The sequence below is a fragment of the Calonectris borealis genome, chromosome 2 (assembly GCF_964195595.1).
Source record: "Calonectris borealis chromosome 2, bCalBor7.hap1.2, whole genome shotgun sequence".
Lineage (NCBI taxonomy): Eukaryota > Metazoa > Chordata > Aves > Procellariiformes > Procellariidae > Calonectris > Calonectris borealis.
This window is the reverse complement of record NC_134313.1, coordinates 67,837,106-67,851,755: the sequence shown is the minus strand read 5'-3', so window position 1 is coordinate 67,851,755 and position 14,650 is coordinate 67,837,106. Positions and strand designations below refer to the sequence as shown.

Below are 14,650 nucleotides of genomic sequence, written 5' to 3'. Positions count from 1 at the left end.
TGACACAGTACCAGCAGCACACACTCTCCTCGGAAAAGAAGGGGCTGATGGTGATTCTCAGCATGTTATCCTTCAAACACCTTACAGGCAGCAATGCAGTCCCTCCACCTGCCCTGAAGTCATGCCATTCCTGCAAGTTGTAACGAAGTGCCTGAGAGGAAGAGTGAGAGGGCTCCTAGGTCTCTCTCGCATCATTTGAGCCTTTAAATGGGGGCCACAAGTCCACTCTTCACCTTGCCCCAGCACACTTCGAGGCACCGAAATGAAACTGCATCTTACCTTGTCTTTGTATAAAAACCCTGAGCAGTGGATGAGCACTTGAAACAGCCTTGAAGAAGTTGTCATCATTATTAATAGGGAGAAGGTCTCCATGCACATCAGCATATCCAATCATCACTTCCAGGTTGGCTATGTGATGAATGTGAAGAATTAGTTTGTAGAAGTCTTCAAACTTTCCTGGCTTGTAGCGATCCAGGGAGAACCTTCTGAACTCTGCCCCAAACTGCAATAGAAAACAAACAGAGCATCTGCTGTCAAATGTCACCACAGTCCAATGCTCTAGCTTGGCATCTGAACATGGTATACATCACCTCTCTCTTTCTATGATGAATATAGTCACATATCAGTGCTTTCAAGTCTACAAACCACCTTTTAGGTCCCCACATTAGAATATAACCATGGCTACCAAGACATCACCCTGCTTGACAATAGATATGCTCAAGTGTGCCACCTTAAAAGCGTAGTTTTTAAATATTAAGTTTTCATTAAACCGTCTAGAGGATAATTGCATTTGTAGCATTTAATTTTGAAGCTCCATCATTCATTATCATCATCTCGGGCATCCACAGAACCATTCTTCTCCGAAGTAGAAATGTTCACTCTCCTGCTTTCAAAAGAAGTTACTCAGCTATTCAAACAACCTTATAAGAATTCTTTGCACGCTTCCCATCAATACCACTGGGATCCCAACCACAAGACCTTTAAAGAAGTGTGGTATGCGAGCGCACAGCTTGTTATTAGGAAATCCACTCACTCTACATGCCCCCTGAATTTCCTGGTATCCATACAGGAGGAGGAAAGTTCTTATTTTAAGTTAGTTTTCATAGGTTTAATTTTTCTGTCACTCCACTGGTTTTTATCTTTGAGGCTTTACAGACCAGTAAGTGGCTGTTAAAAAAAAAAGTGTGATTTGGCACAAGACAATTGAAAATGTTATAAATCCATTGAGTTATTTTAAATAAGTCAGAAAGTGATTAAGGAAAAGATTTCAACAGACCTTATTTCTGATATTAGAAACCAAATATGCTATTAAGAACAGGAGGAAAAAAAATAGATTCTCTAAGGAAACGAAGAGAGTGAAAAAACAGGTATCTAGTTAAACTAAGTAGCTTAAATCATCTTTATGGTACATTTAATTTCATAAGTCAGATTGTATAGTACTAGTAAACTACTGTTCATCAACTGAACCTCTAAATCATGCTAACTCACTCCTGAAAGCATGGAACCACATCCACAAATCCAAGAACAAGGAAGGCTGTGACTAGGATCTCATGGAAGTTCTCAAAGTCAGTCAATACCAGGGCAAGAAACCAAAGACCAAAAATACCTAACAAGCAAAGAAAGAAAAAAAAACCTCAAGAATTTTTCTGTAGATAAATTCTTCCTCAAAATGGAGAATGACTTGCTTAGAGGTTCTCAGATGTTAAATCAACTTATACATGCAAGCCACTCTTTTGCTGAGACTAACAAAAGTATGAATCATCACCATAATCATCTTCAAGGAAAAAAAAAACAAAACAAAACAAAAAAACAACAAAAAAAAAACCCAAACCAATCCTGGCTTTGGGTGCAAGCATGTTCTCAAATTACTTCCACAGTTATGAAAATCCCACTCTTCAGCATCAAAGCCTGGTTGTGATCATCTGAAAGCTTGTTTAGTCAAATTATGCTGCTTGTTTGCAATATTAACTGCTAGTTCCAGTTTGGATTTCAATTCAGAGTGCCCATCCAAATGTACAAAAGCCGAACAAACCACAACTGGTTCCAATGGAGGAAAAACTGTCCTCCTTTGTCCGCCCCCCCTGCTCCTCTCCGGAAAAATCCAAGTGGCAACTTACTTCTGTTGACACATTTCAAACTGAAAACAAGCTTAAGTCTTTTTATTTGAAAAGTATCTTAAAGTTTTCCTTTTCCTAGATTCAAACAAGAAGCAACCATCGAGTGACAAGTTTAACATCTACATGGTAAACTAAAGGGGCAGGAACAAAACCTTTGTAGGCTTTGTTTAGGGCTGCATCTCCTGCTCCGCACACCTGAACAGGAACAAAGGATTCCTTCAGCCAAAAAAGCGCCAGGCCAGGGTAATCCCAGTAACCTCTCGTTTACTGGACAGACAACTTGTTCAGGACCATTAGCATGCATGGCACTTGGAAGGAAGCGGATGCCGTGCAGCCTCACCCCAGCCAGTACAACACCCGCCCTACACGACACCCGGACACCGGCCCCGCGCCGTCTGCCGGGAGAGCCCGTCGGTCCTGCCCTGCCTGACACAGGCGCCGAGGCACCGGCCAGCTCCCGCGGGGCTGGCCCTGGGGCGTCCCACTCCGCGACACGGCGAAGGAGAGAGGAAAGAAGCCAGGATGGTTATTTACACCTTGGTATGACCCGAAGTTCAGCTTAAGCTGGCACATGCGAGGCGGACAGCTGGCGACAGGGCCAGGCCTCCCAGCCTAGCCCCCGCGGGCACTCCAGGCAAGATGGCATCAGTGGAGCACGAAGTGTGGGTAACAGTCCACCCACAGGGATGCAACTGCAGACTCGGGGCACCGAGGTCTGCTGCAAACGCTCTAGAGTCAAATGAACTCGTTCAGCCTCAGGGAAGCCCAAGAGACAATTTCCTTCACCTAGGAACGGGACAACGATAAACAAATGCAAGCGATTTCACTTGTGCTTTTTGCATGAGGCAGCCCTTTAAGGCAAGGGAGCTAGAAGGTGATTCTGCAGAGAGGAGGAGGAGGAGGGAAGAGTCTCTTCAAAAGAGATTTAAGCAGATAATGCGGATGATGTTTTGTTGTTTAAATGTTAGCATTACTGTAGTAGTAGTTTAGCTGATTAATTCACCCCGTGTATATACACAGGCAGCAACCATTGTCAACGGGTCTTTTCAGAAGAGGGGAAAAAAATGCTTCAGCAGTGACCGTTCATTCATCATCCCTAATGAGGCTGATAGAGAGTATCGCAGTAATAATAGGTTTTGCAGTACTGCACAGCTTGGAGACTGGGTGCTCTGCATTGTATTCAACCAGGATTTCAAGATAACATCCACCACGTATCTTCCAGAAACTACAAATTCTGAGGGCTTTGCACAGATAGTCATCTTGGCTATCTGTCTTCCTAAGCTACAAAGTTCATCCTTAGTATATCCCTCCACAGAAAGAGACACAAGGACTGGCGTCTGCCAGCAGTCTCTGCCAGAACAACTCTGTATTACACTGTTTGATAAACTAACAGTTTTAACAAGCAGATAAGTTTTCCATAATGAAGTAAATGATTCTGCCCTATTCATCTAATGCAAATACTGCATCTACTATTGCAGAAGTCAGAGGACAGGAGGGTCCAAGGGAACTTAAAAGAATTTAATCTGACAGAGCTAATTATGACTGAAATAAAACCTAGAAAGAACTGTACATTTTGTTTCACAAAGAATAAGCTCTGTCCCAAGATCCTCCTAAGTATCAGCCAGCCACTATACTTGCTGTCTGCAGCTAGATGACAAAAAGCACCCAACAAAATGCTATACATCAAGCAGGAACCCTGAGCAAAAACAGATGCCAAGAAAAATTAGCAAAAAAGGAAAAAACAAAGTGTTCTGATAAAAGTTGTGTTAAAGAAGAAAGTCGTAGCTAGCTGACCAAAACTTACACAGGCTGACCAAGAACAATCAACCGCTTTTTTTTTTTCTGGCTAGCAGGGACCAGAGGTCAGAGGAGACGAGGGACCAGGATTTTGACGTTTGTTTACTTGGAGGGCTGCTATTTTGTGAAATGAAATCAGGAAGAGTTATTTGCAAAGCAAAAGAGACCAACTTTTTTTTCTTTAAATTTTAATTTTCAAAAAACTGACAGGATCAAAAACGAAGCCCTGTTTATGAGGTGCCATCCCTCTAGTTTATTGCTGGCTTTGAGTTCAGGCTATTGTAATAAGAAAACATCAAAGAGCAGCATTTAGCAATAAACATGAATTATGTTAGCCACCTACTTCTCCCATGAAGTAAATATCAGGAACAGAAAGAAAAACAAATACCTTCATCCTTGCATAGACTGTAATTTCTGCTTACCTGCAAGATTTTCAAAATGGGAAAGACCTGAGCAGGGCTGCTTTATCAGTGAGAAGGAGCAGAGGCCAAGATAGGGGAGGAGGGAAGACTGAATGTAAATGGTTTTGTGCTGGCTGACTTCATCTGGGACTTCAGAGCTCTGCTGTCACATTCATGCCTGTGTTTCTCTGTTCTCTCTTTCTCCCCCAGCCATGTCTTCCCCAGCTCACCCAGCACTCTCTTGCTCCGCTCCCAGTCTCACAGCGGTTGTTGCTAGTGGCAAGATGCTACCGATCAAGCAGATGTTCTCTGCAACAAGTTCTCTCTTCTCCCCTTCAACCACCTGCCCCAAAGCAGCTCTGCTGCGTCCCAATGATCAAGCTGGTGGGGAGCGTGAGACTTCACGTTCTGCTCAGTCCCCTGCTCACCTCTTGCTATTTCTTCCAAGAGACAGTCACAAGAGCAAGACAGCCTCTCTGCTATTTGCCCTTCATAGGAACCCCATCACAGACACAATTTCACTACTTCTCCCTCAAACTTTTTACCTGATTGGCATTGTGCCATACTCCTATCCTTCTCCCTTGTATTCTCCCCTTTCACTCCCCCATAAAAAATACAGCCATGCTCGGTATCTTCAATTCTTTATCTCCCCAAAGAAACCCAGTGGTTCCCCTTCTTCTTCATGCTTCTTGGACACAACGTCTCTGCTTTTCATTTGAAGAACAGCCTTTGCAACTCCTCCAACCCTCTCCAGTGGTCTGTGAGGCTCAGTCCATGACAACACTCTTCTCTCTTCTGCATCTACTCAGAAGACAAATTCAGCTTCTTTCTCTGTCCCCATCACTCTCAGATCAACTTCTGTTCATGAGATGCACCTCCCATACAAGCTCTTACTGATCTCTTCACAGATGCTCAGCTGCCAGCCCAAGGCCAACTTAAAGCTAAGCTTACTCTTTTCCCTGCTTCACCTACCTTCTTTCATGATTACTGGGCACAAGACCATTACACTGCCTTCCCCAGCACCTGTAACTCCAGTACCACCCTTCATCCAGCCAGCTACATATATCTGTATGTTAATTACCCAGATCTTTTCTGCCCAATATCTTAAATCCATGGACACCATTCAGCTACTCATCTGCACAGCTGGACTTTGCCTTGACTGCTGCTCTATACTTTTCCCTAGCTTTCCTAAACACTATTTTGCTTCACTACCACCTAATTATTTCTTAGTTGGTGGTAGTTTGTGAAAATAGCTATCCACAAAAGCTATTTTCCCAGCCTGTTCTTCTGAACTCATCATCCCTTTCTTTGCCACCCCTGCTCCAGTAGCTCCTCTCCTATCAGGTCATCTGTGTAGCTGCTTTCTCCCTACCATCTCTCTGTCAGTACGGCCTCTAAGCAGCACATAGTGCCAGCCTTCCTCATCGCCTCATCTCTTTAAATCCACAGTGCTGTTCTCCTTCAAGAAGCAGTTGTCCGCAGCAAAGCCTTTAAAATAAATCTTTGCCTTAAGTGGTTGGTCTACCTTTTCAAAAGCAAATCTCTCCCTTTTTTCTTCCAGTCCCCTACATCTCTGGGAACAAACCAAAGTCTGTTTGCAAAGGATGTAGACCAAGCTCATCCTGTATTTTCAAGAGAACACCGAGCACCACACGCACCATCACACCACACAGCTTTAGCACAAATACAGCACAGGATGCATACCTCCATGGCGTGTCACCATTAGCACAAGGGGGAAAGAACATCTGGCACCTTGCCACACAGAGGGACAAAGGACTACTGAATCAGGACGTCTGGTCAACACCGCCAACAGCAGACAAACCCGTGAGCCTAGCTTCCTGCAGAAAGGCAGCCCTGCAGTAGTACAGGTCTCTAGCAAGAGCAAACCATTTTCTGAACAGTTACTAAGAGAGATATCTGCGTGGTTACAAGACACCTGTAATCAGTAAGGGCTCTGGCTGGTTGCAAACTTATTTAAGACCCTTTTAGTTTCCGCCAGAGGTTTCCCCATGAGCTCAGGGCCAACAACAGCTGCAGAGAAGCAATGTGATGCACGCACACGCACACCTAGCCAGACCTGACAGGGGACTGGGAACAGCTGTGCAGGGCGGAAGCAGGAGGGATGGCCCCAGGCCCGGTGGCCCTGGGGCTGGTGCACCACACCCTGCCCCAGACATTTCTGCCTCAATTAACTTCAGGAATTTCCAATGGGAACGGAACTACCCCTGTACTGGGACATTTTGCCTTCACTTAGAGGGAGGGAATGTCTCCAAAGGTACATTTCATCTTTAACTTCTGGCCTGCATTTTGAAGGTAATTAGGGGCAAGCAATCAATCCCTGGAAGAGCGTTTCTTGGTTACTAAAAGCTCAGATTATGTGTGCACAAAGTCTCTTACAAAGGGAATGATAAGGGACTACTGAAGAAAGCACTATTAATTGCACCCCTGAAGAACCCCTTGGAGGTGGCTAGTCCTGCAGCCTGCCAGACAGAGCCTCCACAGGTATTTTAACCTCACACGGGAGACATTCCTTTCTGACTTGGCTGTAAACAACTTTTCAACTTTAAAGAGCACCTCAGCAAATTAAAGGTCCATTGTTCAGTGTCCTTTAGGACTGTTTCAGTGTGGCGAGACTAAAATTCAGAAGACTACTCACATAAGACAGACTGGCTGGACGAAGTTTTAAGCAGATCAGAAATTCCCAAGTTACTAGGCTAAAAATGATTACAAAAGCAAAGGTGAGAACCTGGAGGCAGGTTCAAGAATAGGAGGGTACGGGAGGTGCTGAAACACAAGGTAGCAGCCCTAGCCTTCTGTTCAATGCATCCTAGGGATATTGATAACCATCCGGTTAGCACAGCTAGCACCCAAGCCTGTAACAGATTACTAACTTCAGGAACATTGTCAAAGGAACTACCATCTTTCGGTAGCTAGATTTTGACATTTTTTTTTTGTTACGCAGGGCCTGAGACTATAACCCTAGCACCAGAGCCTATCCTCTTCCATCCCATGCTCTGTGAAGCCAGGTAGCTCAAAGCACGTGTGCCAGCCTTCCCTGTATCTCCTACAGGCATTACTGCTCACGTAGTGCCAAAGTCTAGGTCAGAGAAGATAGTTACGCTGTGCTGGTGCTTATTGCAGCTGTCACCTGAACAGAGCTATCACAAAATGACTTGTCTGTGCAACACCTCTTCAGCTGAAAAGTTTGGCCTCTCATCTGTGAAGGGCAGCAGGCACGCACAGGACCAACTGTTGTGGCTCAGCTGCTGCATGGTAACTTGTTAAGCTGTGGTCACTTTCCCTCAAGTCACCTAACCATTTAAAGACAGACTTAACTTTACTAGGTATGACCACTTCAGAAAGTCATCCTGCTACGAAAAACAAAGATCTGTAATAACAGAGGAACCAGGAGTTTAGTAGATGCTATTTAGCATACCAGAATAAATACAATACCTGCTGTCAGAAGCTCAGAAAACTGGGAGGGAAAGGAACAGAGGCAAGATTTCTTCAGAGATTAACATTTACAGTCTCCTTCTCTTGACACGTTTTGCAACAATCCAGACCGTCTCAAGTTGCTATTGCTGTGGCATACTGTCTTCATTTGAGAGGGGGAAGCATTGCGGTTTTCTGAGTCCATGCCACATTTGGTTTGCATATAATCAAATATGTTTTGAAGCTCAAAACCAGAAGTTAAATCAGCTGGTTACAGGGCTTTTCACTGCACTTATTTTAGTTTTATTCTAGGTATGACAAGTATGACCTTAACTTGGAAGAATCTAAAGTACTGCTTAAAAACTTAAAGCAGACTTAAAGTCTGTTTTAACATCCTGTAGGTTTAAAAAGAGTGATGCTTTTTGATCAATTTTGAAGTGTGCTGCACATGGAAAACATTTCTTGAAACTTCAGAAGGCCTGTAAGGCTTCAGAGTTAGAGTGAAATCAAAGTACAAAAGGCTGGAAAACACAATTTGTAGACCTCTCTCACTTAGTTAACACCAGACAGAGAAGAACCAGACCTTTAAAATCTCTTTACAGGGGACTGGTGAAAGCAAGTCTGCTCCTACCTCTGTTGCTACAGCTATAACACCGCTTGATGTTATACTTTATACCTTTCAAACATACAGTGTGTATACATATACTGTAACAGCTAAACAGTCACGTGGACGTGCAATACTGCTAAGGTGTCTGAGCAGTATCAGCAACTTCTGGAGGAGGGGGAAAAAAAAAAACCAACCAGGGGGTGTGAAAGGTTTAAAACAGCTATCTTAATGTAACAAGCACAGGTACACTCCTCCTAAGACGAGGAGATGGCACATGAGCAGGAAAAACCACCCACAAGCTGTTTGGATATTACATCAATCTAGCAGTTGGGGAGGCTTGCTAAGCACTGACTTCTACACTTGCCCAAGGCCAAAACACATCATTTTATCTGCTAGCGACTTCATAACAGCACAGGGCATAGCTGATCCCAAACATGCTCTCTGTCTTCAAGGTCCAGAACAGTATCATGTCTATACTCCACATACATCAAAATATGATTGAAAATTTATTAAAAATCCATTTGCAGCATCCATCTGAACACCAACATTTACTGGAACAAAGTCAAAACAGAATGGGAGAAGAGGAAAAAAAAATATGGTTATAGTTAACTGGATATATTTATCTTAATGGGTTTGTTTATAGTAGTAGGGTGTTAGTCACATTATTGTTAATTTGTAAATCAGTTTGTAATGCAAGAAAACATGACACTATTAATAATGCAGAAATGTCACAGTTGGCACTTGAGTCAGGTAGCTGCGTTTTTATAATCCTCAGCCATCATCAAAAGTTCCTATTGTTCAGCAACAAAAAGGAGTTTTTTTCCAGAGGACTATTTTTCAGGGAACCACGAGTGCATTTACCCACTTTTGAAAACATGAAATTGAATTCTTACTCATACATACAGCTTGCAGAAAATAACGTAGTAGTAGTGGAGAAATGCTTTTCTGCTGCTTTTAAGCCAAAACCATAAAACTGTCAGTTTCAAAGTGCAAAAAAACACACTTTCACAAACAATTCAAAGGGCTACCCTTTAAAGGCCTGAGGCAATCTCATACCTCTATTATTCCAGAATATTCAAGTGACTGGAAAAGAAATATACACTTGGGCTGATAGTTATCCTCCTACTTGAAAAGCTGTATATACAATTCAAGAAAAAAAAAAAATATCTTTTCACTCAGAGCAGTACAAGAGCAGATTGGCTACATAGAGCTATAATTAAAGAGAAGTCTCACCATTAATGTAGGAATTCCTATTTTAAAAGTATTTGTCCTTCTGTAGACTTACACTCATGGGGAAAGAGGCCTGCAACTTCTTTGTAAAGCTAAGGAGAGAAAATGAAAAATAGGTTTGGGATCTCGTGGCCACAGGCAGGATTCTTAACAAAACAAACAAAAAAAGCCCTGCACATAGCATGCGCTGGAGCTCTTGGTAAAAGGGAGAAGAGAGAGAGAAAGGGTCATCTGGAAACCTTTTTCAGAGATTAGAGGCAATTTCTTCAGAGGGGACAGATACTTCTCTTGTCACCCGACGGGGGAAAGGAGCCAGTGAGTACCAGACACATGAGAATACACAGTTGTTTTAAGCCAGCAAGATAATGTGTTTTCAGATCCTGTCTTAAAGGGCTGAAACATTAATCCTGAGCTACGCAGACAACACCTAGATAAGAACTGATCTTCTAATGTATTGTCGTGAAAGACGGGAGAAGAGGGATAAGGTGTAATTACAATTCAATTAATATTTTCCTACGACATGTGCCAATTTCTAAGCAGGTTTCTCTTTATCCTTCCGCTTTCCTATCTAGCAATAAGCTTTTAAGTGTTTTGATTATAAGGCCAGCTCTCGGGGGAGGAGACAGAGGAAGGGAGGAAGCATGGAGCCCGAAAGAAGAGGACTACTTAAAGCAGAAGACTACAGCAATTCCCATCACTGCCATGTCTGAAAACAGAGGTGCGCACAAATGGCTGATGCTCTGTTTTCCCCTTCAGTATTTGCTACAACACAGTGATCCGAGAGGCTTCTGCAACACCTTACAGTCGCCCAGAGAAAAACCGACCTGACGTACACCAAAAGGTATTACACAGCTCCACAAAGCTCATCCTTCTACAAAGACATATAGCCAAAGAACGTATCACTGTGAATGTTCCCACCGGGTAGTCACAAGGCATTTAAATATCCACGGATGCGAGCGTCGGGAGCTGAAGTACGCTTCTGGGCCATGTTCCCAGAGGGGTTGATGGGTCCAGGGAAGGTACAAGCTGGTCTAGACCAGCTGAAATCCAATCATCCACAAAGCTCACATGTCTGCTGGACGTGGAAAGAGGAATACCGGCTGCAGTTTTCGGCCCTTCAGCACAAGGAGGATGTTGAAAAACTGGAGTGAGTTCAGCCACCAAGATGCTCCCTTCCGCCTTCTCTCCCCCTGCCCTTTTTTTTTTTTGTTTTGTTTTGTTTTTTTAAATAATCCTCTGACACACATCAGGAATCTTAAAACTTAAGGATACTTGGGGATTGCCAGAGAAGTGTCTTACCCAGTATGGTACTAAGGATATGACAAACTCTCCCCTTCCAATAATCAAAGGCACAAACCAACTTTCAAGAACTTTCTTTTGGAGAAATGGAAAGAAACTCAGGAAATCCGGGAAAATCTTGGTCAGTTTTCACAGGAGCCATTTCTGAATTGTGACTAATGCAACACACCAGCTGGATGGTGGTTTATCCTTAAGGAAGGAACCACCTGGTTATCATAACAGAGACAGGGCTATCAAAAACCCAACATTTGCAGACTATTGCCCATCCGACTCCCCACAGCTATTTTTTCCAGAGCTCCTTCACGTCCAACTCGATCTTCAGAGAAGGAGAAAAGCTGTTTCATGCCATTGTGTAAAAGCAGCACTCTCTCACACCCAACTCCTCCGCTAAAAGGGATTCCACCTGCCCACGGCCTGCCACTTCCCCAGCCTTTGAAAAACCACCCGAGAATCCCTTGATCCCTGGCCAGCAGCATGCCCCGGCGCAGAGGCTGAGCTGCACCCACCTCCGCTCACCTGGCAGCCTGCGCTCTCAGGCGATAGCTGCAAAATCATGAGTTCTCAGACTCAACTTTCGAGTTCTCAGACAAGTCTGGACAGGCCTCGTACCTACAAAACACAGGCACCTAAATGTTTAAAAGGCTGACTACATACAGTTACTAAAAGCAGCATTATTCAATCTTTTTGTTTCCCCAGCCTTAGATAGTCCACCCAATCAAATAAAACCAACCAATCCATATTTCTAGATGATCGCAGCAGGACAACCCAGTGATCCCCAGGGACAAGACAGACAGCATCACTACTGACCCTACAAGATGACCATGTTTTAACGAGAGCTATAAGGTCTTTATACAGTACCTTGCCAGATACCATTGGCCAGAGCTCCTCACTGGATCTACTTCTAACCACTCAAGAGTAACTCCATGTGAGGGAACCTACGAGCTTTACAGACAAAAGAAAACCATCTTGCAATGTCAGTACCTACCTCTGTTTGCCAACAACCTGCAACAGCCTGCTACATAAACAGTCTAGATGTTATTGCGCACAAGTCATGCTAACAGTATAACCCCACTAGCACCAGGAAATTCAACAGCACAGCCTCCACTGACTGGAGGATCATCACTGGGTGTAGGCCCTCAGCAGGATATTTTGAATTTAGCCACTATTTTAAGTTTCCTTCCAATGCAGTACAGTTCTCTAAAGTAACTTCTGGGCCATCAGCAGTGACAACCCTGAGCTACAGAAGACCTCCAGTAAACCCCTCCCACCCACACAAGTTTATTTTCCTTCTCTCCAGAAATCATTTGTACACTTACAACCTCCCTAAATCACTCTGTCTCTATACAACTACGTAGGATTCACTTACAGGATTCATGCAGCTGTAAAGACGACAATGAGGAGTTCATTATAAGGTTGCTTTTTAATTGTTAATAGAACAAATTCAAGCTATGGCAGTATTAAAGTAGGAGAGAGAGGATGCACTTAAAAAACCAACTCTGATCCGTGGGCAAGGTTTTAGTTTGATGCTTATACACTGTACGGAGTATAACTCAGTAACTAGAAAACAGGATCTGGAGCATTTGGGGGCCACAATGAACATTGTGGGTGGGTTACACCTTAGAAGCAGTACAAACTGAACCAAAACTTTCCAGCAATGGAAGCAGGATGGAACTTTCCAGGCCAGCTGAGCCCCTTCAAGTGGCAACAGGAGGTTAGGAAGTAAGGGTCTCAACCTACATTTGAGGTTCCATGTTTAGAAATGATTGGAGAGTCCCTTGGACATAAAGTGGTTCTCCCACTGAAGCCATCCGACCATCCTCACGTCTATGTGTTGCTCAAGGCTGTTTGATCTGAGTGCAAATATATTAACAGCAGCAAGGGACAAATATGGGGAGCACCGAGCACAAAGTCCCCAAAACACCGCCTCCAATACCATCTCAGCAGGTGATCAGGGCTGTGCACAATTCCAGGACATGCTAATGTTACTCCCTACTCTTTTCAGCTTACGCATTGCCTACACCTTTTCTGTTATATGCATATAAAACACGGGCTTCCAGGGAGATTTCTCGGTTTTGCTTAAATGCTACTTATTTTTGCACACAGAGGTGGCAGGCAAGATTTTGATGTGCTGGTTCAACCAAGAGCGACCACAGCCTCTTGAAGAGAGCTCAGCAAGACCAACCATAGACACAGCTAACTGATACCATCATTTTAAGAAGCCGAGCTCCGGCAGACAGCTGTTTCTGCACATGACAGCCCTGCAGATCACAACTCCTTCCCCAGCGATACAAGCGTGCAAAAGCTGACTGGCTTATGGCGGGTGCCGGCACCCCCAGGTAACACCTGGTAGAACAGCCACGGGAAGGTGAAGCTTCCCGCAGGCCTCGCTCTGGCTGCTCCGACTGGGATCTACAGCAGAATTTCGGCGCTGCCAGCACCGGCCGGGGGGACCCGGCCCTTTTCCCTCCCAGTCCTCCGCTCCTCTTGCCCACCGCGCCGGGGCACCCGACCCACAACCCGGGAGACCCGGGAGATGTCCGAAGCACCCGGGCGGCGTGCTCCCGCGGCGGCGGGGGGCAGGAGCACGCAGGGGGCGGCACCGCCTCCGGCCTCCCACCCGCCCACCGGCGCCCCCGGCCCGAGCCCCAGCCCTCCCGCCAGGCGAGGCGACCGGCGCTTTCCGAGCTGCCCCACGAAGTTAGCGCCGAAGTCCCCGCGGCGAAACAAAAGATCGAGCGGGAGCGGCGGGCGCGGGGCCCCCGGCGCCCGCCCGCCCCGGCCCCGCCACCGCCCCAGGGGCGGGCGGGGAAGGGTCGCGCCGCCGCCGCCGCCTCACGCCGGGCAGGGGCGGCTCGCCGGGGGCGAGGCCGGGAGCTGCGCCCGGAGCGGGGATCCCCCCCTCTCCGCGGGCTGCCGCCAGCCCGTCACCGCTCTCCGAGCTGCGGCTGGGGCACGGCTCCAGCAGCAGCGGGCGGGGAGGCGGCGGGGAAGGGCGAGGGATGCCGGCGGGGGGGGCTCCATTCATTTTCGGGAGAGCCGCCGGGAGCGGGCCGGGTAGGGGCGCACCCGGCCGCCGCCGGTCGAGGCCGCGCCGCGCTCTCTCCTCACCTTACTCTTCACTTCCACCGCGCTGCACTCCAGATACCGCAGAGTCTGAGATTTGTTGAAACTCCGGTTCATCTTCCCGGCGCCGCTGCCTTCCCCCCCCCGCGCCGCCGCCTCTCGCCCGCCCGCCCGCCGCGGGCCGCGCGCCCCTGGGACGCCCCCGCCAGCCGATCGCCCCGCGCGCGGCAGGCGGCACGCGGCGCCCCGCTACCGCTCCGCTCCGCTCCGGCCACTTTGTCCCGGCGCGCCAATGAGAGCGGCCCCTCCGCTGGGCTCGCGCTCCGGCTCCCAACAGCCGCGCGCCCGCGACTCGAGGCGGGCGGGCGTCTGGGCCGGCAGGTCCCGCCCACGGCCACGCCTACCCTCACCGCTTGGCCCCGCCCCACCTGGCGGCGCCCCGCCCCTCGGCGGCCGCGGGGCTCCGGCGCGCCCCGGCCCCACGCGTGTGCGCGGTGCGCGGCTGCGAGGGAGCCGGGGAGGCGGGCGGGGCGGGGGGCAGCCGTGCCGCAGGAGTGGCTGCGGGAATTGCTGCCGTTGAGGTTGAAACCGAGTGCGGGCAGTCAGGTCGGTGCGGGGCCGGCCTGCCGTGCGCGCCCCCCCGAGGACGGGCGATCGCCGGGGCTGGAGGGGCTGCCGGGGCTGCCGGGGCGCCGCGTCAAACC

General features: G+C 47.2%; 1 protein-coding gene across 1 annotated transcript in view; it reads right to left on the bottom strand.

The window, feature by feature from the left end:
- PARD6G (par-6 family cell polarity regulator gamma) overlaps positions 1–14,072 on the bottom strand; it is a 68,732-nt gene extending 54,660 nt beyond the window's left edge. The window contains exons 1-2 of the mRNA XM_075142231.1: positions 13,992–14,072; positions 280–502 (exon numbers count right to left, since the gene is read on the bottom strand). Coding sequence (XP_074998332.1) covers positions 280–502; positions 13,992–14,063 — 295 coding nt within the window. The 5' untranslated portion in view covers positions 14,064–14,072. The remainder of the gene's footprint in view (positions 1–279; positions 503–13,991) is intronic.
- Positions 14,073–14,650: the final 578 nt, after the last annotated feature.